We start from the raw sequence: 27,265 nt of genomic DNA, 5'->3' as shown, positions 1-27,265 counted from the left end.
GGTTACATGCTTCATGTTATATGTTGCACTCTGCAAAAGGTCCCTAGCCTGTTCAGCTTCCCAAAAAATTGATTTTGAGTTCATCTCGGAGGGAGTCCGCCATATGAAGTGCTTTCCCAGTGCTGTACCCAAGGCTATGGCTGCGGAGCCGAATCGCTTGTGTACTTGCGCCGCTGCGTAAAATCCCGAGGAAGTGCCGAGTAGAGCACTGCACGGGCTAGGGCTTACCCGGAAACCCGGGCCCGGACAGGCCCGGCCCGGGCCGGGTAAAGTAGCTTTCACGGCGGGTCCGGACCGGGCTCGGTCCCGAAGCTCCGGGCTTAGGGTCCGGCCCGGGTTTGAGGTGGCGGGCTCGGGTCGGGCCTGGCTTGGACTTTGCTTAGTTCTAAAGATTCTTCCATGTACGTTGTGCATACATGTATGTTCCACATATTGAATCTCGAAAACACACTTTTATCTGGGGCAAACTATTTCGAGAAGTTTTATGAGCGACAAGTACTGAACTTCTTTTGCTTCTTGCATGTGGGGCTACTTGATAGACTAGGCGCTTATATAATTAATATCTCACTATTTTGTGTAATAAAGCTTTTCCCAACCAAACTGTCCTGTGCTTTATTAATTGCATTCGCTTTTATTCTATATCCGAAGTGTTATATTGCAATCGCAGCCATAAATGCAATATCATAAATTTATATAGTAACGTTGTATCTATAACTTATCATCGAAAGAGCGATCACAAAGCTCCAAAGCAGGGCACTGTTCTTGAAAGTTCCCGCAGTCCACTACGCGCACTAAAATGTGCCCTTGACACGCGCACATTTTAGTGCGCGTGTCAAGGGCAGCTTTCAAACTGAGGGAAAATGTAGGAGCGTTGCTTTAAAGGGCGCCCGTCGGGCAATTTCGCGGGTGATACTACACACACTGAAGCACCTCCGAGCTCTGCCTGCCGTTAGCGTTAAATGGCGTGTACAAATAGCTCGCCGTTGTAACACTAAACAGCCGGTGACGCGTGGCCGAGTTGATTAAAGGGGTACTGACACAAAAATTTTGGCCTCGCGTTTTTTAGATGCGAAGTATCTCTTGTTCGGGGCTATGTAACGCGGCGTAGTAGTCCGCACTCACACTACGCATGTGCGACTCTCCGCCTTCCCTCTCTCCAACAGCTGCGTGTTACTGTCTCCTTTTCTCTACCAGCACCTGCTCGAGCTTCTCCTGCGTTCTCGCTTCTGCTCTCACGGCGCGTACGCTACTATCGTCCTCTAGTCTCCTCTCCTGCAAGTGGTAGAGCGCTGCGCGCGTTCAGTCCAGCGCTTGCCTCGGTTGGCTCCTCTGAAATGCGGGCTCGACATGCCGAAATTCTCTCCTGCGTAGCGCCGCGATGAGGGCCAGCGCATGCGCGTCCCCTCCCCCTCTCTATCCTCTCCTACGCTGCCTCTCTCTCGCGCGCCTGTCGACCGCGTTCTCCGCGCGCCCTGTGAGAATTAACGGCCAGGCTAGAGGGAAGACACGACACGCGTAGTGTTCCTCTTCGCGTTCCACGACGCGAGGTCGGTAGCATGCCCAGCGAACGCCAACGGAACGCGATCGTGCAAGTGCTCCGGCTTTTCGTCGCTCCATGGCCCCTTTAGTGGAAGATGGTGTAATTTTTTTTTTGCTGCAATGTGTGGCTGGGGCCCTGTTAGTCATAACACGGCACAGCGTTTGCTGCAGAGCGCGACAGATAATTAATTACAGGCTCCTTACCGACCAGTGTCAGTTTCTGTTACAAGAACGACAAGCCTCCGGGTGACTATCACCACCTAGCGGGTGCGGCGCTCGATTACGTCCGCACACAGAACTGTGACACACTTCCGCATGGTTCGCGAGCAGCCGCCGAGAAGTAGGCTGCTGGAGCAAACGCGGGAAAAAAACATGGCGGCTATGACTACATCATAACTTGTTGCAGCGGGGTCACGTGACAGATGTAGGGGGTCCCCTTTGACGGTGTCAGCAGCGCGAGGATATCGATCGCTCACGCAAACTTCAAACTTCATTTAAAATAACTTCTAAGCTATATTCGCTGTTGGTATTTTGCAGGTGATATACGCATGTTCACCGGAAGCGATCCCGCAGGCCAGAGCCATATATACCCTTCGGGAGAGTTTGGCGATCCTTTCATCTCGCCGCTCTCCGCGCCTCGCCCCAGCGCCGCCCTCTTCTCGTGACGTAAACCCTCTCTCCTCGCCGCCGTCGGCGGGCGGCAGTGGCGGCAGCGCGGCGCGGAGCCGTGACTGCGAGTCGCCGGCGCGCTGCATTTACACGATTGTTGAGGAGCGCGCGTAGGTTGCGAAGCTCTTATGCGAAGCCGCGTATGGTCTCGCGCGCATATCCGTGGCTAATGCTCCTCGCATTTATGCGTTAATTTGTATCGTGCGATGGGCTGTTGTTGCGCGGTTAGCTGCTCAAACAACAGCGCGCAAGCTTTCCGCCTTTTTTGGGCTTTCCAAGCAAAAGAAGTGACGACGCCTTTGACTTAGAAACATCAGATGCAGCAAATGGACCCCGACCTACTGCTCCGTGTATGTGAGATACGTACTTGAGTATTTCGCTTGAATATTGCTGGTATTGTAAACAGCGTACCATTAACACAAACTTATTATTCCCTTTGGAATGGGGCCCTTTCAGGCGCACAAACTTTAAAAATCATTTTGTCGCGCTGAAAAGAGTTTTATGACTTGCGTTTCGAACGCTTGGGCAGATTGAAATTTTGCAGCGATCACGCTATAATTGTCAAGCCTGGTGTGTTGCGTTTATTAATTTATCGTGCGTTCTGAGCACGGGCTTCGGATGTTACCGTGATGTTGCGAGGGGAAGATTTATTTCGATATCGCAGGTTAGTGCCGCCGCGCGCCAGCGGCGGCGGCGGTACTATGTACGTTATGTGGTCTGAGTTTCTGTGCCTGTCAGCCTATGGTGTCGTTTACCGCTGTGTTGCCGCTTGTGTATGTACATGCTACCATTTTCACGGTGAATTCGCGCATGTAAGTTAATCCGCGCCTTTGTGCTAAGCGAATGTGCCTTGCACTTTTTAGGCTATTTATTTATTCATTCATGTTACCCTACAGGCCCCAGAGGAGCATTGAGTAGGGGGGCGTTACAGAAAAATCACAATACGTAAAGCATAAAAAGAAGTTATGTGGAAGAAAACAAAGAAAATTGTACAATGGAAGGGAGAAGAACAAACACTATAAGCAAATGCAGAAATATACAAATTAAATAAAAACATCTTTATAAAAAATCAAGGGAGCATATAAGCTTGCAGTTGCTCAGGAAATTTGGCTGGATCTCTGAAAGAACCAATTTCATCAGGAAGGCTATTCCAAAGTGCGATGGCGCGCGGCAATGCAGAAATATTGAATGACTGTGTGTTGCCGAAGATGCGTCTGAAACTGAGATGATTATGAAGTCCACTAGATGTACGCGAAGGAATGTCAAGCGAGAGACGACTGGTCCACGAGTTGTAGTAGTACCTATGAAGGAGGCATAGACGGGTGACATAGCGGCGGGAATCCAAGTTAGTAAGGGCAATATCGCGTTTGATTTGGGTGATGCTGATGTGGCGATCATACATTCCAAGTGACGAAGCGGGCTGCACGAGTCATGCACGCGTAAGTGCACGATCTCTGTGCTCGTGCAGGAAGCTCTTCTCCTATAGCGAGGGGCCCTCATGTGCTCCATGAAATTTCGTGATTCGGAAGTATAGAGCGTGAAGAAGTTGAGCAGAAAAATGATTTTCTAAGGTAAACCAACAGGATGTCCGCTATCACAGACCAGCAGAACGAAGTATTGTTTTTATTTAACACTCGCCTTCTAGGGGCGCTGTACCTGGTCCGGCAAAAACCTTAGGTGCCTCAGCAAACGCGAAAGTTGACCGCCGGCGTCCGCGGCGTCGGCGTCTCGCATCGGCGGCGTCAACACGAGGGATGATAAAATCATCACGTAATGGCGTCACCATACGACCAAAGCTTGTGACGTCATGATGACGCCGAATAACGTGACTTCACGCGATCACGTCATCACATGACTTCGCCGATTTGCACAGCCTACTCGATCGGCCCCCCCCCCCCCCCCCCACCGATCACGGAGGCTGTGCGAAGCGCCAATGTCAGGTGATGGTGTTATCAGATGACGTAACGTAAGCTGACGTCATTGTGATGTCACAAATTCTAGCTATCTATGACGTCCTAGTGAAGTCATCACATGATTTTAGTGCCTCCAAGACCGGAGGCGTTGCAAGCTTTCTGCACGTCCTCGGGTCTTGCATTGTCTCCATGATTGATGGGCCCATCACAGAGGCTGTGCAAATCACCGATGTCAAGTGATGACAATATCAGATGACGCAACGTAATACTACGTCAGCATGACTTCGTTGACATGTCACAAATTTGAGCTCTCTACGACGTCCTGGTGACGTCATCACATGATTTTTTGCCTCACTCGTGTTGGCGCCGAAGCCTCGGACTCCAGTCAACTTGCGCGTTTCATCAGGCCGTTCGCCCTAAAAGCAATGTTTTAATGACCATGACATTCAACAGCGAGAATTTTGCTTGCATGAAGACCCTCATTACTGTTGAAATTCCGAGCATGGGAGATCCGATTTCTGACTGTAGTGATCTTGCGCACTCGCCGGAACTCCGCTCGCGAAGCAAATGAAGACATAAATATTATGTAAATAGGACACTCAACAGTTCATCTCCAAATTCGAAGCGAACATCAATGCAGGGTCGAAGAACTTCTCACGAGATCACTATGCAGAAAAGTGCCAGCCGAACCGTACTTAACATCTTCATCGTCAGAAACGTTACCAAGCGTCACTATTATTGAACCTAAGGTTCAAAAAAATTAATCAAGAAATAAAGCAAAGTAGACGCAAACCCGCAACTCTTTATAGCACGAAAAGTCACCGATGATTACGACACTCCCTCATGCGAATTCTGAGCGCAGCTTTGTGTTGAGGCAACGCCATCTGTGTTTGAAGTTCTGGCTATCCGCATTGGAACATTCGTTAAATGTCGCCACAGAAATTGGTAGCGCTCGAGTGCTACGCATACCACTCTGTGCATTGCAGGCGTCGCGAACCAAGCGAAACGCTGACATCTACATCCCCGTCACGGCAAGCGAGACAGTCGCAGCGCACTCGCCAGCGCTACATGCGCACGAGCTCCGACCGAAGGGCGAGCGCGCGTGACGGAGCAATAAAGCGATGCTAGAGGCCAGTGGCACGTCCCTTACAAAAATCCCATATATGGACATATATAAAAATTCGCATATATGGCCACATCAGGAATTGGGCATATCAGGCCCATATATGAATATTCGCCATATATGTGCCATATATAGCCATATATGGCTTGATATGCCCAATTCCTGATATGTGCCATATATGGCCATGTATGGCCTGATATGCCCAATTCCTGATATACCCATATATGGATGAGGTCTATATATGAATGCAAGCCATATATGGCTTTATATGGGTACTTTTATATATAGCCATATATAGATGAATGCTACATATGAATTCCGGTTGTGAGCACGGCATAAATTAAAGCTGCAGAAATCATTCTACAGCTAGAATTAATGCTCCATGATTATTGATGCCACCCAACGGTCTGCAGTAGCAGTCGTGTTTTCAACACGAGGGTTGTGAGCTGTTTCACTGCCCTCCCAAGAAAAATTACAGTTATCCTCAAAGCTTTATTGCTAGAACTGTCATTTTGCTGTTCATTACTGTTTGGGGTCAGCACATGACTGTTAGTCAAGTTATTTTAATGTATGGAGACATTCACTGCACAACAACAGTTTGGCAAGGCAGCTAAGATTCAGATCAGTTATGTTCTTTTAGGAACTGTCTACGGTGCCGGCAGCCGGCAGAGCAGGCTGCACGGGATAATGCCGGCACTTCGTCTCGATTGGCTGGCTGCAGTCATGTGACCACACTGCCGGTATTTCTGCTTTGGCAGTGTTAGGAGCCGTTGCAGTTACTTCTGGACGTAAGAATAACGAGTCTTAAAGTTACGTCCAGCGTGACAGTACAAATGCAGCCCGTTAAACCTACCTAACCGATTGCACGACCTCCTTAGAGGAGGTCGTGACCGATTGGCCCTAGTGGCGCAGCGGTTAACGTGTCGTGCTCGGAACTGCTAGGACGTTGGTTCGAACCACGTTGCAGTCTCGTCTTTTTTTTTCTTTTTTTTTTACGCCAGGGTATTGTTTGGTGTTGCATTAGTCTGTTACCAGACTGAGAAGCGCGAACCGGCTCGTGGGTTACGTGCGCCCCAGTGACACGGGCGCACCACGGACGCTGGCACGGACGGGCGCCTGCCCCGAAGGGGCAGGCGCGCGGGCTAAACAGCGCGTGGCCGCGACAGCGGCCAGTAGCGCGTGACCGTGACCCTGCCAACCGGCCATTGAGCGATAGCGAAATGTCCGCACTCGCGAAGCGAGGGCGAAGCCACGATTAGTTTTCCGCGCCCGAAGGGCGCAGAGGGCCTTCACTAAGCAACAGGAAAATGTACTAAACGTCTCTCGAAGCCAGGCAAAGCGCCTCAGTGACACGGGCATCATCCACAATGCCATGATCTACTGTGCCGGCACTACCCCACTAAAGCAGAAATACCGGCAGTTTGGTCACATGACTGCAGCCAGCCAATCGAGACGAAGTGCCGGCATTATCCCGTGCAGCCTGCTCTGCCGGCTGCCGGCACCGTAGACAGTTCCATTCTTTTAACATGCACGATCGAAGCATTCTGTGCCCATGTAGCTAAAAAGCATGCAAATAAGTTGCGCTCTAGTTTCTTTTTAGTGATTTCATTCAGGCTATATCAACTTTTCACGAAAAGATACATTGTGTGTAAATTGAGTGCTTATCGACATATTCTATTCAACAGGGTGGCTACTTGGGCTGGTTGGTACTGCATTCTAAAACGAAAAATACGTTCTTTGTGCGCAAAACGTTTCAGGAAAGACAGATAGGAGTGCGGTCTGTCCTATCTGTCTTTTCTGAAACGTTTTGCGCACAAAGAACGTATTTTTACTATTCAGTTTCATAAACACATTGTCCACCGTGTTTTTATTAAGAATATTTTTGCGTGTCAATTGGGATTCTTTTGCGAGACAAATTAAATTATCTACTTGCCACTGACCATGTGGACTGCGGGTGCATTGAATGATTTAGGGGACATGATATTTAACCTTTATGGAGTTCGACCAATAGCAGCTGGTACGCAAGCTTGTGATATGCAAGTATAGTGAAAAAATGGCGGCTATAAGTTGTGCAAGTAGAAATGGAGTGACATTTGTTGAAAACCAGACGCTAAAAAATTGCGTTTTCAAAACGTTGCCTGCTTTTGATACAGCTACTAAAACATTAATATTTTAATCAGTTGCAAGCCCTAAGCAGATCAGTCGGGTTTAATTTGTCGACTTGTACAAAATTACGTACAGTGCTCACGGATTCAAAGGCGAGATCACATTTTTTAGTATAACGACTGGTATGCGCAACCGCTCGAGATAACCACATCATATCACAACTAATCTGGTCTCTACATACAATGTTGCTCTGGTCTACGCGTTCGAGTCGAAATTACGCCGATATGACCCGAACTGAAGACGGTGGAGACGAAAGTATGCCCGTTAATTGGTCCTACATTGTCCCGTTTGAATCCGTGAGTACTGTACACCGTCTTCTAGAATTGCCCTCGCAAGACGTTTTAGCCGTGTGCACTTATCTTCAAGACAAGCGTAATTCTAAAAACAAGGTAAAAGCTGGGCGAGAACCGACAAATTAAGACACGGGCACATAAAAGTCATGACACATACTTGGGGATGCGGATTGCCAACCGTTTTTCATTTGTTAATTGCATAAGTTGTAATTGACTTTTGGTGTTCTCTCAAATGTCAAAGCAAAAAAAATATCCAGATATATTTATGTTTTTTTTTATTTTTACGAAAACTACAATAACACGAAAGCCATAATTTAGTTGGTCAGCGCTTGCTTCCTATAAATTGGGGGAGTCATGTCTGGAAGAAATAGAAAAAACAAAACAAAATGGTGTTGTAAAAATAAAATAGCTAGAATACGACGTCTTAATCACGTAACCACAATTATTATGCAGTCATATACTAATCAAAACATGCAATGCACTACGCTTTGTGAGTTTTCATAATTTTTGAGTACAGCGTAAGGAGGCAATGAAAACGATAAACTTACCTTAAAATTTAGCAGAGGCTGTGATGTACAGAGCCAGTAAATCCAAAGGAACTTAATCACAACTTAAGACGACCACACTTATCCGTACAGCTTTTCAGAAAGGAAGGTGCGAGGAAAACTTGCACGCAAGCTTAGGCGTCCATTTTTCCGCACCAAAAGTTAACGATGGTCAAACCAACGGCCTCTCCACAAAAACACACTTGCCTCTGCATCCACAATTGCACCACGTGCAGAGAAGTAAATTCCTCAGGTCTGCGTTGAAGTCAGTGCAAAATCAAATCAGTCGCTGAACACGAAATAAGAGCAAGAGTGATCACAAGTGACGAACATTAGCCGCGCATGCTGCTCCGGTCAGCAAAGAAGCAACAGCGGCGCGGATGGATACAGCCTCGATCATGATGCAGCGCAAAGGTGTCCGTGAGATCACCAATTTACACAGTTGTCGCTGCAGTAAATTTTGCGAAGCTTATTGGCAAACAAAGTTTCAACTCTTCATAATTATTAACGCGATATTAACACCTTACAAGTTAAACTTTTCGTGTGCTATTTTCTTTATCGCAGCCGTAGATGGGCCACGCGCCTTCTGGTCGTCTGTGTTCCTGCGTGCACTGGAAGTTTCCAGTATGCATTCGCCGAGTTGCTCACCCCTCAGACCGGAATCGCTCGTCCACGCTTGTGTCCGCCGAGTGCAAGCAGCGCCGCGTTTAACTAGTCACGCGGGTTTCGGGACAATAGGGCTCGCTCTATCCCCGCTGGCTGCCGAGAGGCACAGGTGCATGTCCTTTGAGGGAGGCGTTCGTAGAATCTGCAATTCGCTGCTTCACGTACGCTGGCTGCCACGACGTGTTCGATCCGGATATTTATCTTTCTTCTCATGCTTTAATAATAATAATGATAATAATAATAATAATAATAATAATAATAATAATAATAATAATAATAATAATAATAAATGTACTGTTCCTACAACCCCTAGATGAACGTTGAATCAACGATATTACTCCCATGGCAAAAATCATATGGCCCAATTGAAACAAACGGGTGTGTCCGCGTACCCATGAGCCGCTGCGCGCGAGCGTGTAATTATGCATGTGCGCGCATATGTAGGGTGATTCCACGTAAGATCGAACAAACGATGGCTGGTCGACCTCTCAAATTTATTTCAAAATTTTATATATTATTGCCTGATGAGTGGAAAGAAGAGATCTGCAATTTGTTTTGCCGCCAAAAATTTTTTCGAACCACAGGAAATCAATAATGACGAAGAGGTGGAGTGGAGCGCTCATCCGCTCTTCTGTTTTGGCCAACTTTCGTTATGAATTGCACAAAATATATTAAAGTTAGGTAGCTGAAATTTATTTACCTAAATATATGCATGTTTTTGCTTCTGCTCAGGTAATTTTAGTTTTTATGTGTAGTGTAGATGTTTTTATAAAAAACCTCAAAAATGGCCCAATCGGCAAAATTTTCTTTATTTTGAAGGTCTTTATCTCAAAAAAGCCTTGTAGCAGAGGTACAAAAATTTCGCATTACGTTCTTCGCATGCGTATCTACCAAACTGCCAAATCTTGTATTTATATAACCTTTCAGTAAAGAGATATGATCGGGCTAATTTCAAGAAAACACCGAACAATGAAAACTTCTGACGACAATTAAAAAAAAACACCCATTTTTTAAATTTCTTAAACTTTGTCCACTTATTCTCCTCCACATCAGCTTTCACAATCATTAAAAACATGTTGCATAATGTCGTTGCACTAATAGTTACGGCCCCTCCAATGAGACCCTTAGGCAAGGATGGGCAATTCCGACTTCTTGCCCAGCAAGTGTATAAAATGCAGGCAGGATTGAATTTCTTTTTATTAAAAGGTCAGCAGGTACCTAAAAAGGTGTCGCCGGCACTGAAGACGTTAATTTTGAAATTATTTCGTAACTGCAGCGGCCACGAGCGCGGAGCTACCGAGTAGGCGCGCGCGCACCCGAGATGCTCGTTGTAAGAGACGGCGCAGTGAGAGCTCGTTCTCGCGTCCTCAGACCGATTGAGTTCGAAACAGCAACACCTCTCGGGTGACTTGAACGCACGTGCACCGGTAGTCGCAGTGATCTGGTTAATTGCGTCGATTTCTTTTTCAGGGGGCATAAGAATGTCATCGTTAAACTGTGCGTTCCGTGAAGATCTTTCATTGCAGTGGTAGCAAAAGCACGCGTAGCACAAGCAGTCCGTCTCACTGACAGTCACTGATCTTTCGGGCGGTAAACGTTCCTTCAAAGCATTTATGTGTAGGTCGGTAACTCTGCGAAATTTTGGCTTCTTTGCTATAATTAAAGGAGTACTGACACGATTTTGAGACATCGCAAAAGGGACATTTTTTGCTTCGTTGGTATGCAGTGTCCACGCTGTCCACACACTGGAGTCGGAGAACACGTATAAAATATTTTAATTTGACTTTGAAGTTTTCGTCGCTGAGCATTTGCAAGCCAGGCACACTGCAAGGACATTATCCCGACAAGTCAAGACAGTTCCTCCGAGTTCGCGAGTTCTGCGTCCTGCATGCAGCCTAAATCGTAGAAATCACTGTCAGGGTCACTGGACAACAACTCACTCATCGTTGTCTATTGCACCACGAGCAGATGACGGACTTCCCGCTAGTACGTCGCGAATTTCTGTATCTCCGTGACGTCACACTGCTATGAAACGACACTGAGAAGCCACCCCCTCGATATCGAAACCGAAAGTGTCTTTTTAAGGTGGCGCTAATTAAACTATATAGGATGCATTCCCAGGCACCACAATAGTCGTTTTACGTTTCTCGACACCAGTATTTTTATTTAGAGCAACAATCCGAAATTTTTTAAAATTCGTGTCAGTACTCCTTTAAGCTTCTTGTGCTTCGAAAGGTAGTCTCCACAATAGACTCATTCAGAGCTATACTTTCTCGTCATGAGACGCACAGGAGGAGTAGAGTAAGAGCAAAGCACAAGAACTATCCGCGCCGAATGAAGTGTGAACAGCGCACCGAACGCGCGGCCAGTTCACGCCTCTGCTGCCGACATCTAATATAGACAAGCGCATCCGGTTACCGATAGTTTTGCTTTTCTTTCCTTTGACAATCCATATTTTGCTTTGCCACTAGAGCGCCACGTTCATGCTTTCCACTGATCGCAACTGGCGCAGCGCAGTTTCTGTGGCAGCAGCGTGCGTGAAGCGAGCGCTCATATAGCTCCCTTATAGAGTTTTCATCTTGCTTCCATCTCCGCCGTGTTATCAGCGCCTAGCTGAGATGCGAACAGAGGGCGGATAGAATAGCGAAGCTCCAGTGCACGTGCGTTCAAGTCAGCCGAGAGGTGTTGCTGTTTCGAACTCAATCGGTCTGAGGACGCGAGAACGAGCTCTCACTGCGCCGTCTCTTACAACGAGCATCTCGGGTGCGCGCGCGCCTACTCGGTAGCTCCGCGCTCGTGGCTGCTGTAGTGACCAAATAATTTCAAAATTAACGTCTTCAGTGCCGGCGACACTTTTTTAGGTACCTGTTGACCTTTTAATAAAAAGAAATTCAATCCTGCCTGCATTTTATACACTTGCTGGGCAAGAAGTCGGAATTGCCCATCCTTGCCTAAGGGTCTCATTGGAGGGGCCGTAACTATTAGTGCAACGACATTATGCAACATGTTTTTAATGATTGCGAAAGCTGATGTGGAGGAGAATAAGTGGACAAAGTTTAAGAAATTTAAAAAATGGGTTTTTTTTTTAATTATCGTCAGAAGTTTTCATTGTTCGGTGTTTTCTTGAACTTAGCCCGATCATATCTCTTTACTGAAAAGTTATATAAATACAAAATTTGGCAGTTTGGTAGATACGCATGCGAAGAACGTAATGCGGAATTTTTGTACCTCTGCTACAAGGCTTGTTTGAGATAAAGACCTTCAAATTAAAGAAAATTTTGCCGATTGGGCCATTTTTGAGGTTTTTTATAAAAACATCTACACTACACATAAAAATTAAAAATACCTGAGCAGAAGCAAAAACTTGCATATATTTAGGTAAATAAATTTCAGCTACCTAACTTTAATATATTTAGTGCAATTCATAACGAAAGTTGGCCAAAACAGCAGAGCGGTTGAGCGCTCCACTCCACCTCTTCGTCATTATTGATTTCCTGTGGTTCGAAAAAATTTTTGGCGGCAAAACAAATTGCGGATCTCTTCTTTCCACTCATCAGGCAATAATATATAAAATTTTGAAATAAATTTGAAAGGTCGACCAGCCATCGTTTGTTCGATCTTACGTGGAATCACCCTGTATACGTATTCGCGTATAGTTCACAAGCATATGCGCCACACTGTTAGTGTTGAAAGGACATAGCCCCATGTAGTTTTATTTATTACGTGGCTGCTCTACGGAGCGCTGTAAATAGAATGGCCAGTCTGGTTTATGTAAGGCCCTTAATTATTCACAAAAACGTCTCGTGATAAATGCATTTCCAAGGTAACATTTAAGGCAATTGGTGCACGTTATTAGCGATCCCGATCAAGAAATGACACGCACAAAATAGAAGTCTGGTGAGTTCGGTGTTATAAAACTGCAGCATTCTGAGCGCTTAATAATTGGTGAATTAAATTTGCATCGCGTGTGCGTCAATTGGACACTTCTTAACGTATACCCCTTAAGTATGTATCGAGTGAGCTTCAACTGACGCTTTGCTTTCAAACCTCGCATCAAATGAATTCTTTGAATGTACTCATTACAAATGGACATTAAGGTGACGATCTGCACATTCAAGAAGTTTATACGCAGCCAAATGAAACGCAAAGCGCATCCTTGCAAGACATGAGCACGACACCAATTTTTAATGTAAGCATAAGGCCTGCGAGTTGTACTGTCTTATTTTTGTTTTTGAAAATACTGCCTCAAATATTGCTCTGCGCATACTATTATGGTAAATGTCAACTGAAAGTGATCCCAGATGTGAGTAAACAACGTTCACAGAAACCTCGTTAAAAGAAGTGTCCAGCATATAGCCGTCACAAACTTCGAATTATCAGCAAGTTTGTCCACTGATGTGCGAGATAAAAAGCTGCATTAAAACTAGCATTTATTTAACCATGCATTACTGTGAACAATAGAAGTTGCATGCATGGCGTTTTTTATATACCACAACAATACACATCGGCTTGGTTAATGAGAATAGCGAGGTTTGGGAGCTTGCATGTATTATATGTGCGGACAGGATAGCGCCTTTGTAAAAACATCTCGTATATATAATAATGACGTCGTAATAATTGCCACTTATTGTTGGAAACCTAACTTGTAAAACTCAGTACAAGCTATACACGCGTGAACCATGCACTGACGCGTACATATACCTTATTATTTTATCTTTTATGATTGCATTGCAACAATGTTTATACTTGATACTCTTGTTGGTGTAGATACCAATTAGGCCACTTTCCTGTACGTATTGCCATATATGACAATCTCCATATATGTTAGTAACTCGTGCCGTATATACGTTGTTCATCCCATATATGGTAGCACAACCCCATATATGGATCTACTTGATGTACATATATGGTGTGGCCGTGCCATATATGACAGCATTTCACTCTATATATGGACCAGCCGCGCCATATATAGCTGTATTTGTCTCCATATATGGGCCAATCGCGCCATATATGGCCCTATTTACATCCATATATGGTAAGCGGTAGCCACATATGCAGACATATATACTCATATATGGCCGCATATAATTTATATAAGTGCCATATATGACATTTCCGTAAGGGGTGATATCGACGATATCGACAGACTCCGCGTTCGCAGTCTTTCCTCTCTACAAGTCAGTTTCTCGATGATTTGGACACATCTAATTCTCTCCATATTCCTCACTAAACTTGTATATCAACATGTTTGCACAATTTCGCTTTCGCAATTTGTTTAGAAGCGCTAGATTTCACGAATGAACAACACATAACCCCAGCCGTGCGCCCGTCGCGCGGAAAGACTATATATGGCGGACGGCGCCGGAGCGGAGGGGTGGTGGTGACGTGAACAGCGTCATCGCCGCGCCCCGAATCACAGCCCCGCCCATTCGCCAGACTCTCCCCATATACGGTTCTGCCGTAGGCTATCTCGGCCGCGAAATATTGTGTCAGTACCCCTTTAAGGCAGCGCGCAGCGGAGCGAGGGGTCACAGGTTCGAATCCCGATGGCGCACCTCGGAAGTGTTTTTCTTCTGATTTATTTTTCTTCGTGGGTTTTATTTATATATACATACATATACATATCCGGGACATGACGGCGGCGGTTACGGCAAAAAACCAGCCGAGAGTGTCCATATAATTGTTATCGCAATAAAATGTCTGCACGGAGTCTCGTTACGTAGATTCACTATAAAGACACGTTCTTTTTCAGTGCCTGTGTCACGGCTCCCAGTTGTCATGTGACGCGACAGGGACATGCAGCCTGCTTTGTGTGCCCACGTTGTTAACGTTTGAACTTTCGTCGTGTTCTGCTATATGGTGCGAGAGCTACGTGATACTGCCGCAGAAACGTTGGAATGTGCAGGAATAGCACAGGTCCAATAAACAAGGTGTGGGGTCGACCATATTCACTTGACGATATATCTGGCTTGAAAAAAAGACAATTGCGGATTCCTTTCCGGGTGATGTCCTTTTACCTTCAACCATATGCATACAATGAGTAAGCGTTGAGAAGCTTATTAGGGCTTTTATTACCAAACTGGAACGAACCCCGAAAATAGTTCAAAATCTCGTCGTCCACCTCCTGCCATTCCTACCTGCGTAGTCTTATCGCTATCTTGTGCCTGTACAACATCGTTAGCGAGGCATACATCATAATATAATGAAAAAAAAACGGCACAGTACAAACCCTGCAAAACATACACTGCTGAAACCTGCAAGAAGAAACCCTCAACGCGGAGTTTATTGAAGAGTGGCACGACGTTCGGGAACAAGAGAAACGAAGCGACGAGCTGGACAACAATGTTCATTCTGCAGAAGCCCGCAGAGACGTCCGTAATTTGCTCCAGTAGTGGAAGTCTGAGAACTACGACTGCCGACGCCTTCACAATTCGCAAGGCAGATTTCGTGCTCCCCTGCGGCTTGCGCAAGCAGTTCAAGGAACTGTAGCGCGGCAGGACATCTTCTGCAACAGAGCATGGCGTGCTTACTGCCGGAATCTCTTGATAATTTGACTTTTCGCACAATAACGTGTCAAGAAATGAACTGTAAACTATGCCACAAAAAGCTTATTTAATTTCTTCATCATTTATTGACTCCTTCAAGGCTGAATGCATTACAGAGGGAAGTGAGTAAAATAATAGAAGTAAAAGCAAACAAGAAACGCTGCAAACAATCAATAAAGATCAAAGTTCTTCGGCCCTATAGTGTGTATATACTAGCAGTGGTGTGATACATGAAAATAATGCTATAACAAATAGTTTCTTTCGTCCTTTCGGCTGTTCATACGTATTTCGAAAAGTACACGTGGGTTACGCAGTTCGTTAGCTTTACAGCAGAGCTGTTACGCTTGAGATTAGCCCTGTGTCGTAGAAAGATTACCATGACCATGAGGCGCTCTCGTCGTCCTTTTCTTCATATTCTTCTTCGCTCCCAGAACACGTGCACCCATTTGTCCGGCGTGGGACGCCAGAACTTTGATGGACGAGAGAACCAGTACAGAGAAAGGAAAAGAAAGCGAAAGAGAAAGATTCCGGGCGATAAATTTCTTGGCGAGTCGGGATTCGAACCCGCATGCCCACGATCTGAAGCAGAGCGTCCTAACCACTCGGCTATCGAGGCACACTAGCAGAGCATAGCATAGCCTTGTATAATATAGTATAGAAAGGGGGTGGGAAAGGGAAGTGAGGCTGAGGAGGAGAAGAGAACGAGTACAAAGAGATAAAAAGAGAGAGAGAAAGGGAAGGAACAGAAAAAAAAAATAGAAGGCGAGAGAACGACTACGGAGAACGGCAGAGAGGCGCATTATCCATCACGATCACACTGCGTGGCTTGATGTTCGGTAGCAGCTGTTCAACAAACCATTTCTGGAAACGCGAAGCATCCATTTCTGTGTGGTAATCACCAGCGCCCTTCTTGGCACCAAAAACTAGGGCGGCTCCATCAACAAAGCCTTCTGCACGTCCAGCATGCAAAACGATTAGGCGTCCTTCTTTACCGCTCGGTGCACGGAGGCCAGTTGAGAGCCCTTGACGAAATGCGTCTTGCCGAGTCATCACGCTGGTGTCTGTCCAAACTCTCCCCTTTGTATGGCCGGCATTTACCCAGGTCTCATCAAGGTAGTAGATGGTCCTGCAAAAGAGAAGGCAGTCTTATTGTTAACTGCGTACTTTCACTGCAAGGAGCCCATTAACAAAGCAGACAGCCTTCATCCGAGGTTATGCCTTTGTTTGAGGGCAAAAAAAGTGCACTGACAAAACATATGTGAATACATATGACATAGATAAGCTGGCAAAACTCTCTTTGTGAAAGACTGAAACCAGTGTTTAGGAAACTTGTTTCAGGCTACCAGAAGCGTAGCCAGAGGGCAGCACTCCAAGCCTGTGGCCCCCCCTCCTCCCCCCCCGAATTTTTTTTCTTCCACGGAATACAGAGCACAAAATGACACTCGACCACATAGTCCGGCCCAGCCCCCAGCTCAGACGAAAGTGGTCCCTTCCCCCCCCCCCCCCCCGTAAAAAATTTCTGCCTACGCCCCTGCAGGCTGTACATCAAAGCTGATGCGACCACGTCCCCAAACCCCAATTAGGTGCGCAGCGTATTCACTCAATAAAATCTACAATTCAGAGGGCCATCACTAGCCATTCCTTTTTCTAAGCAATTGAGACTCCTTGCTCCTACGCGGAAAAACGGCAGTAAGTCTTCTCAAACGATGCTACGGGAAATGCTGCAATACACAACACTCAATTAAACCTACACCAGATGCAACGGAATCCTCGGCGAACACTATTATTTACCGTACAAGCGCAAGCATGAACAGCCACCCTATCTTAATGGGGAATTTCGCTGCGACTTAAGTCAGGATTATGTAAGGCTTTCGATCACTCACGTCAATAGCACACGTTTAGCGATCACAAATGCAAAGCACACCTATCGTTTTGGCTAACCAGTAGGTACACACGCATGCTCACCATTCGCGTCAACTTTTTTACCAACACTCAGGCGTAGTGACCAGAAAGTTTGCAGAAATAAAAAGAACGTAAGAACTTACCGTCGCTGCCTCCGCATTTCTCGGTCCGGAGGTACTTTCGACGCCAAGCAACGATGTCGTCTCTTTCGAGCAACGCGGAATTCCTTGTTCTTTTTCGGAAGGCGAACCCCAAGTCGTTCAGCATTCTTTGCATCGTACGAGTGCTGATGGTCGGCATGTCAGGGTCGCTGATCACGTCGTTGCGTAGCTTCTCTGCCGTAGGTATTTCATTGCGCATGAAGTATCTGCACTTTGCGACGCTGTGCTGCCAACGCAAACGTGTCATAGCGTAGGAGCCGCGTCTTGCCCGTGATGCGCTTCTCAGCTTGGCCCGAGAAATTCAATTTCTTGGGCGTTGGGGAGGCAAGTGGGGCCCGCAGAGCTTCAGCCTTGACCCGCTTAACTGTTCGCTCGCTCACTCCGGTGAGCTCGGCGACAGTCTGGCACAATGCATTTGTAGACAAGTCAGGCTAACGGCACCTCACTCCAGCGTAGACATTGCAGATAACTTGCTTGTTCTGTTTTGATAGCCAGCTAAGCAACACTAATGAGTTCTACTTAGTCTGACAGAATATAACAACATGCTTAAATTGTTTACTGACCTGTAATAATGTTTATTGTATTGCACCCACACGCGACGAATCCTTCTGGGCTGCGAAGTTCTGCAGGCGCTTCTCAGCCCACCGAGGCCGTTTGACAACACCGAAATATGAAGCGGTCACTCGATGTACCGATCGTCCTCCCGTAGCTGGCTATCGGCTTGGTTTCTTGTGTTTTATTGAAGCGCTGGAGCCGACGAGATTTGTAGCCCCTGAAAGAAAATTGGCGCAGCTACGCAGCAGTGATGCGAAGACTGAGGCGTCGCCCTGACTTTCCCACCGCATGTTATACCATACCTATACATGACTATGATATTGTTCATCCTCTCCCAAATCGTGAGCCTCCCTTCCCTTTCCCACCTCCTTCCTATGCTATGCTATGCTTTCGTTCACTTTTTCTCTCTATCTTTCTTTCTCTGTTGCTTTGATGCCCTCTCTTTAATACTCGCTTTTTCTCTGTCTTGCTCTCTCTTTTTTATCGCTTTCTTGTGTTTGTTCAATCTCTTTCTGCGAATTTCTTTCTGTCTTTTGTATCCTTCTTGTGTTTATCTTTTTCTATCTATGTGTATTTCTGTCTTTTATCTCTTTCTTTGCTTCCTTCTATCTCTTTCTGGTATTTCTTTCTCTGTCTTTTATTCCTGTCTTTTGTTTGTTTCTATCTCTTTTTGTCTCTCTGCATTTCTTTCTGCCTTTTCTCTTTTGTGTTTGCTTCTCTCTGTTTCTGTCTTGGTGTAATTCTTTCGCCGTCTTTTATCTCTTTCTTGTGCTTGCTTCTATCTCTTTCTTTCTCTTTGTATTTCTTTTTGTATTTTATCTTTGCCTTGTGTTTGCTTCAATCTCCTTATGCCTGTATTTCTTTCTTATTTCTTATGTCTGTTTGCTTCTACCTTTCTGTCTCTGTGTATTTCTTTCTCTGTCTTTTACTCTTTCTTGTGTTTGCTTCCATCTCTTTCTGTCTTTCCTTCCTCTCTCTATTTCCAACTCTTTGTTTGTATCTCTCTCTCTCCACTCGTTCTCTCGCCCATCAGGGTTCTTCCATCCCACGCCGGACAAATCGGCGCACGTATTCTGGGAGCGAAGCAGAACATGAAGAGAGCGCGCGTAGCTCGTGATGAGTGTCTTTTTTTTCTCATGATTAACGGGGTTTCTCCGAGCATAAACAGCGCCGCTCGTAATAGGCAAAGAAAAACACCACCTTTCGACACAAATTGCCAGAAGCCAATGCTGTGCTCATTGCAGAATACATTCAGGACGGTGACAATAGTAGGCGGGTGTTCGAACAGCACGTCGCAGGTGTCAACAATTGAATCTTGCTCATGGGTGCAGGCCACGGTTGTACAGGTGCCCCAAAAGTAAAACGGAGCAGCCGAGCTGTGACCGAACGGGGAAGTCCCTGGATATTTTCTGGAAAGTACCGCCTTTCTTTTAACCGAGTTGCCCTCCTTTGCCGCCTCTCGTCTCGGTAATTTCCCGAGCGCCGCTCGGGCTGTTACCCGAGAAACGCGCGCGAACCATATTTTTTTAGTGTTTTCATTTTTCGCCGGCGTTGTCAGCTACCAGAATTGCTATCACCTACCAGACAACACATGGGGCCGGTACCCGCACGGCGGCAGGTTGGGAGAAGAGGCGCGGCCTGTTGAGAGAGGAGGCTCGGCCTGTTGGGAGACGATATAGAGGAGGAAAGCGCCGGAGTGGAGGAGAGTGTCCACAGGAGAGAAAAAACGCCGCCATGCTGGGCTGCGCGCGGTAGTACAAAGACTGACGTCACAGCCTCGGCAGTGCATTTTTGGGGGGTCACGCCTGCTTAGCGCAGGCCAGAGAGGACTATGGCGGCGCCCAGGGAGCCGTCTATGAAAAGGTCTATATTAAGGGGCTTTAGGAGAAACTGCATGCCAGCGCGCTCTATCAGGAGGTGCGCGGCAGATAGCGAGAGTGCGTCGGTACATCCTGCTGACCCATCCCGATATTCTGATGCTCGCCTAATCACCGGCTCGAGCGAAACCGCACTGCTGCCATCATTGCTCGTCAGGGAACGCTTTCAACGCTTGATGCATTTCTTCGCCCGCGTCGTGACGAAATCTTCGGAGACGGGCGCTTTCTGTATAGCCAAGAATGCCACCCCTCTCGCCCCTGACGAGCAGTTATTCTAGTAGCGCGGCTTCGCTCCAGCCGGCAATAAGGCGAGCATCAGAATGCAGCAGGACTGGAAGTTGGGCTAGTTGGTGATACATAATGGGCAAAAAACAGCGCGCAGACGGACGGGACGAAGAAAGGGAAGTTCTGTGTATCTCTTTCTTTGTCCCGTCCGTCTGCGCGCTGTTTTTTGCCCATTGAGCATCAGAATATCGGGAAGGGTCGGCCGGATATGCCGACGCACTCTCGCTATCTGCAACGCATCTTTCGATAGAGCGCACTGGCCTGCAGTTTCGCCCTGTTTGGCCACAGCTCGCGTGCTTCGTTCTACTTTTCGAGCACCTGTACAGTGCATCGGCTGGCATGGTAGTGGTCTTGGTGGGATATCTGCTGAATCTGTGCAGTGCAGCTCAGGCAGTAAACTTCAAACCCATGGGCACCGTGCATGCGTTATGAGCCGCCACCGTCGCGCGCTGCCTCTAGCGCCGAAGCGGCCACGGCAGCAGGTTTGGCGCGATAAGGGAGCAGACGATGCAGGCGGCGGCAAGCCACTGCGCCGTGCTTTGGTGCTTCGTTTGAAGCGTTTTCTTTCCGGTTTGCTTCGTGGATTGCCTCGTCATGAGAGAGCCCCCTTATATAAGCTAAGAGTTCGCTCTGTATTAGTGCGTGAGCGATTATACCGACAAGGTCGTGTAGACAGTCCATCATGTACGTCGTGTGGCTCCTGTGAGACACTAGAACACATAATTTCTTAGTGTACCGCATTCCTTATGCAGCGAGCACTGCTCATCCAGGAATATGGATTTATTGGCCTAAAGTGTACGAACCTTGATGATTGCCTTTTCCCGGGGGGTTGTGCTGCTCGGCGTGACCAGGCCCATCGAGCCCTACTTACTTTCTTAAAAAAATACCAATTTGGCCTCGCGCGTACAGACATTTTCCATCTGACCACTTATTCGTGTTTACGTCTGTGTTACTTGTTTTTTTTTCTTATTTCCTTTCCTCTTTCTTTACCACCTATCTTCCTTTCCCTTGTGTTTCCCTTTTGCCAAATTAACAGGCAGGTGTTGTGCCCCTTTATGTGGCAGTTGTCAACCTCTTCCCTCCCTATTTCCTCTGTGTGTTCGTGTTTTCTATGTATTCAAACCAAATAAATAAACAAAAGACGCCAAATTGTTAGCAGCTGTCAGAGAACGTAGCGTTTGCGCGTGTGCTTCTTTTCGCCAGACCTCGTGTATCCTCAGGCGAACGCGGCAGCATAAAATGCATGAGCTGGGGGAAGACAACGGAGGTGACGAGCCCGTTGAGCGAAACTGCGCACGTGTAACGCGGGCCGCCTCGCTCACTAAACATTCACAGCTTATCCCCCTCAGGCTAACGCGGCAGCGAACTCAGCGGCAGCTTGAAACTGGCGATACCAGCAATTGCACTGTCACGGCCGCTGAATGAAAAAACGTTTTACATCTGTGTGAACCTATAGCGCTCAGGAAATATGGATGGATTGTATGCTGGGTGCGCCTCTTCGTTTGACTTGGCATTTACTACAAAGTGCCTCCTGCATATTCTGCTGTACGGCCCCGGTGTCCAATTAGATCCATCGTTGCTGTAGTGCAATGTAGCATCCATAAATTCTCACTCGCAAAGAAAAACAAAATACTCCATCTATTCACAAAACTCACTTTTGTCGTCGAACGAGTGCGATCCACCGTTCACGCCGATACCGTTCATATTCTCTCAATGGAAATCGGGAAAAACGCGTGCCCGGAGAATTCCTTCAGGTGTTATTGCACCCAACAACGCAGCAATTATTCCTGAAGCTCGGCATTCCTACGAACAGCGCAACCGACACAAAACGAACTGCCCGCGAGAATACCTCGCGCCGTCACGGCGGGAGCGTGGAGTGAGCTGGGGTGCAATCGCGGAGCGATGTTTTATGCTTCACCACCTGCGGCTGACTGATCGCGTTGATAACGCGGACGCACCGTCGCTCTGGTCACTGGCCAAGTGCCAAAAAGCACGAAAAGTATAGTCATCGTAAAAGGCATCGTTCGTCGATTTCACCCCATGGCGAGCGCGTGAGAGCATCCTGCCGAATCTGCACTTCTTGCCGCTAGGGACACCTTCGCTCGGGCAGCGGAGTTACGTCTGTAGGGAGCCTATGGGGCACCAGTGGCTTCAAGTATTCACGAGGGCTGTTCTTAGGCCTACGCCTAATCTCTCACTGACTTTCAATGAAGTCTACACTTTCTACTTGTATTGAAAAGACTGGTGGACATACTGCCGAAAGCTGTGTCCCAGGTGTCTTTATTGTTTCCGCCACATCAGCAAATGGTGGTGTGTCATAAAATTTGCTCTGTAGTGACTCAGACAGTCCGCCCTGCCGCAATCAATGAACTGTAATGGCAAAGGGGCAAGTGGGCTTCGACGCCGTCGCCACTGTTGAGTGCACGTCAACTCAGGCGGTGGCTTTGCGTGCTTACTTTCCTTTAGCAACAGCCCCGCTACGGTGGTCTAGTGGTTATGGCACTCGACTGCTGACCCGGTGGTCGCGGGATGGAATGCCGGCCGCGGCGGCTGCATTTTCGATGGAGGCGAAAATATTTGAGGCCAGTGTACTTAGATTTAGGTGCACGTTAAAGAACACCAGGTGGTCGCAATTTCTGGAGCCCGCCACTACAGTGTCCCTCATAATCATATCGTGGTTTTGGGACGTATTTATATACAGTGTATCCAATTTGCACCATGACTTTTTTTATTTTCATGTATCCATGTACCCACTCCTGCATGGGCTGTGAAGGGTCCGCAGTATATTCAAATAAAAAAAATATACATATACAAACCCAAAAATGGTCGAGAAGAAAACTTTTTTTCACGCGCGCGAGCAGCAACTGCGAACTTTACTTATTTCTACATGCATCATTAGACGACTCGTATACGTACTCTTCTCTCATCGCTTACGTCATGTTGAGGCGGCACGAAAACCTCTTCGCTGCCTAGACCGGTCGTATTCACTTAAATCACCGTTTTGTACAGTTACGCGAGATCGGATTCAAAACAAGTTAGTTCTTTGCCTTTCTTCGTAGAGCATTCCAATCCATTCCTATCGCATTCATTGCTTCGCCGTTGCAGCAAAAGTGTGATTTTTTTTTCTAACGGGTCTCTTAAACAAAACAAACCGCTTCGCTGGTCTTCCACTTTCAAATGGTTAAAAAAAGGGTTCTCATTTTTTTCTAGTCGCCAGTGGGTACAAAAGGATTGCTGCTTCCCCCAGTAAATTTCAGTCAGCCCTTTGTGTGTCGCGTTTGCCGTCGTACGGGCTGTAAATATCAATGTGCCAAATCGCATCTACACTCTAAGAAAAAAAATTGTCAAAAGAAGGTCACGGCACCGTGACTCTCTTCGGGTATCCATTTGACCCCTTTTGGAAGGTAGAAGCAGCAAAAGAGAGAATTTCTGAAGGAGTCACTGGACTCTTGTGATCCGCGTTTCGATTGGCTTCCGTGTGAAGGCGCCGCCGCATGCGCCGTACTTATCGCGCGTTTGCCGTTCGACGCCGTCGAGGCGTCATGGCTCGCCGACAGAGCCGGGCTGCCGCGGCGCCTCCTGTCTTAGTCTCCTCGGTCTTTTGGAATGCGTTGCATTGGTTGCGCGGGTTGCGTCAGTTGCCTGTCTTGTAGTTTTGTGTTCGAGCGAACATGCGCATCTTCGGTGGCGGTGACGCTAGGCTCCGTGCTCTAAGCGACGCTTGGAGGGCGGAATATTCACGGAGCTGCGGACACGGGCAACGTGCGCCTGTTAACGGTGAGTGTACTGCTTTCATAGGTACTTATTATACAGCTTTAGTTGGGCATCTGCAGCAGCTCTGCGGCAGTAGACTACCAGCCATATCCAACAGCAGCCTGCGTCCGCGGGGCTGTTGCGGATGCCCAACTGAAACTGTCAGTTAACGAGTTATGCGCGTTGCTTTCAAGGTCCCATAAATCAGCGATGCAAACAATTATCAAGGGTCACTGTTTGCGGATCGCACAATGTATTTGCACTGCTGAAGGTGCAAGATGTCGTTCTGAGACGCGCTTTAGTCTACTGCATAATGACATTTCCATCGACATTGAGTGTGCAGCATGCTTCCGCGCCTGGGAACGTGAAAAAAAAATGTGTGTACAGAACACTTCGACGCGCTATATATAATGGTTTTTGTTGGCTTAAAGACGGTAGTTTAAGGTGTTTCCGGCGCGTACGCGGTAGTCACTTAACTTGGACACGCCTCGCCGGTAAGGTGAAAAGCTAGAGGCTTTCGACAGCGCGCGTTGTTGCGGCCGCCACCGTGCACTATTTTCCCTCGTTTCTGTTTGCTGTTTTCGTGAGCTGCCTACATCTACGATGACGTTTTTATCGAATGAGTGTGTCTGACTGTGGGAGCTATGTGCGGTAATTCCAGCATATGACATCTCTGATCTAGACGTATACAGACGGCGTCCGTGCGCGCTGGGTGTCGTTCGGGCGCTCGTACTCGCATGTGTTTATCTGAGTATTTAAGGATGGGTTCCGTTTGTAAAACAGGCGGTCAGTAACCGCTCACGACCTGGCCCTGACTGCAGGAGGATGCGCTTGGGTGTAAGAATATGCCGGTGCAAATCCAGGCTTATTCTGAAAGCAAATTTTGAAGCGATTTCTCGGAAAAGAAGTGCTTTCATTCGCGCATAGCCAGTGCATATTACGAAAAGAAGTTCCCGCTTTCTTTTGCGTGAAAATTTGTTTTCGTTGCGAGTTTATTTAAAAGGAAATACTCGTGTCGGATGTGTGTACAGTAACGGTGTGTTGGACAAAGGGTGGTTTTAAATACAAATAATCAGTGTGTGTTGGTTATTCCTAGAATTCCGGATCGCTTCTCCCGCCTCTTTACTCCAGCTGACAGCCACACTCGGGGAAACGAAGGTGCCGCTATGGTTTGTCGCCTCACCACTGTCCAACCAAAGGAGATGTAGGACCGACTGCCTCGTTGAGAGGCAGTCGGTCCTACATCTCCTTTGGTTGGACAGAGCCCCGCCGCGGTGGTCTAGTGGCGTCTGCATTAATCACTGTATAAGGATGTTAGAGCCACATGTCCTTTTCATTCTAGGGGGGTATGATGTGGTGTGTTAGCTAGTTCCGATTTAAGAGTTCCAGTTTCGGTTTCATGTAAAGTATTTTCGCCCTTAGGGGGCGCCACCTTGTATATTTATGCGCGGCACTGTATCAAATAAATCAGTTCCTGCTTGGCTACCGGCTGCTGCTGTACTTCCTCCCGGCCGGCGCTACGGGCGCTGTGCCCTTTGTTCTCCGGGCGTCGCGTTCGACGTCCGATACCACAGTTATGGCACTCGACTGCTGACCCGAAGGTCGCGGTATCGAATCCCAACCGCAGCGGCTGCACTTTCGATGGGGGCGAAAATGTTTGAGGCCCATGTACTTAGATTTAGGTGTACGTTAAAGGACCGCATGTGGTCGAAATTTCCGGAGCCCTCCACTACGGCGTCCCTCATAATCATATCGTGGTTTTGGGACGTTAAACAACAAATATTATTATATTGTTTGGTTGGAGAGCACGACGTAGGAAAAGATGTGAGTGGCACCCACGAAAAGGAGCCTAAACCGATTTCGTTTGTTGTTTAAAAGAGGCTCACATCATCTTGTGCTGGAAACTTGTCGCCAAGTGACGTGTTACAAAAGGTACTATTTGCAAGTTGTGTTTTACACGATAACGGCAAAAACACTTCGTTCCTTAGCATGGCGGTTTGCATTTGTTGTTTTGTTGTTAGCCTTTATTATGTCTGTGTGAACCACTTATTGTGTAGGTTTTGCAAACCTTTACTGCAATTTCATTTTCTCATCATAATATCACGTTCTGCTTTTCAGATGCAATTTTTCATGGCTACTCACGCTGAGCAGGAGCGACAACATAGCAAGTCACAAGTCTGATGCCTCCAGCCGTCACCACTTTTTGATTTATTCATAATCATAAGGAATAAATATGGAAACAAGATGCCGATTTCTGCAGTTTATTTTGCACCATAAGACACTATGCACATCAGTTACACATTTTAGTTGGCTATACTCATACAAGGATGTAAATGAGGAATACCTAAACTTCTTAATTGGAAATCACCGACCATCTTTTCGCGCTTTCTATATTACTTTGCTGGAAAAGGTGTGTTGTTTTGGTCAGTTTTATTAAAATAATGCTAAAATCGAACTATTTTTTTTGCAGTCGCTGGGCAGAACGGCAAGTATTATTGGACTTGCTTAAAATGAATATTCCACTATTTTCAACAGTAGTCGCGCAAAACTAGAGAATGGGTCAATGGAGTAACTTAAAAATAGTGGTGGAGTCGCTTGACGCTTTATGGCGAGTTATTTGACCCCTGTTGGAGTGTTACCGGCAAGATTCGTCTGACTCCCTTATAAGTGGTAATGTGATCCCTCGGATAAGAGTTCTTCCACTCTTCCATAGGATCCGGGTACTCTCCAAGAGCGCGCCGTCTCTGATCCACCAAGAGAGTCACCGTGACTCTTTAACGAGAGTCGTATACGTGGCAAATCAGAACTCTCCGACAAGAGTCACCTATACACTTTTTTTTTCTTAGAGTGTAGAAACAAGAAACGCAATGGTGTTTCGCAACAATAGATGTTTCCCATTACTTCCTGTTAAGCCTTAATTTCTTAAATGGTCATCTACATGCGTTTGTGCTTCATTCTTGCAGGGAGACATGGACAACCTCGAGAAAAAAGCTGTCTTCCTGACTGTTCATGACATAGGAAATAACCGTAAGAGTCTTCGTTTTATCCTGGAGAATTGCAATGAGCACATCCGGTGAAGCCGCACACATTTGAAAGGTCCACTCTCAGTTCATGTTATCCATAGGCAGAAGCGTTCACAATTTCAACGATGACCTTTCAGCAGCTTCTAAAAGTTGGCGCATACTGTTTTAAAACCTGTAATCACGTCAATGGGCAAAATTTACCACCCATGGGAAATTTCGAACAAGTTTGCTTTTCTACAGCAATGTGACC

The 27,265-nt window shown here is 46.8% G+C and overlaps 1 protein-coding gene across 6 annotated transcripts in view; it reads left to right on the top strand.

Moving 5' to 3' along the window:
* Positions 1-27,265, top strand: part of LOC119379463 (uncharacterized protein ZK1073.1) — a gene marked incomplete at its 3' end in the record, with an annotated part of 493,970 nt that overhangs the window by 217,261 nt on the left and 249,444 nt on the right. For all 6 annotated transcript variants that reach the window (XM_049411988.1, XM_049411986.1, XM_049411989.1 and 3 more), the window contains 1 exon segment: positions 26,956-27,019. In XM_049411988.1, the coding sequence (XP_049267945.1) occupies positions 26,956-27,019 (64 nt within the window).

Source organism: Rhipicephalus sanguineus, chromosome 1 (assembly GCF_013339695.2).
Source record: "Rhipicephalus sanguineus isolate Rsan-2018 chromosome 1, BIME_Rsan_1.4, whole genome shotgun sequence".
Classification (NCBI taxonomy): Eukaryota; Metazoa; Arthropoda; class Arachnida; order Ixodida; family Ixodidae; genus Rhipicephalus; species Rhipicephalus sanguineus.
The sequence above is the reverse complement of the archived record's forward strand: the minus strand, read 5'-3'. Positions and strand labels throughout refer to the sequence as shown.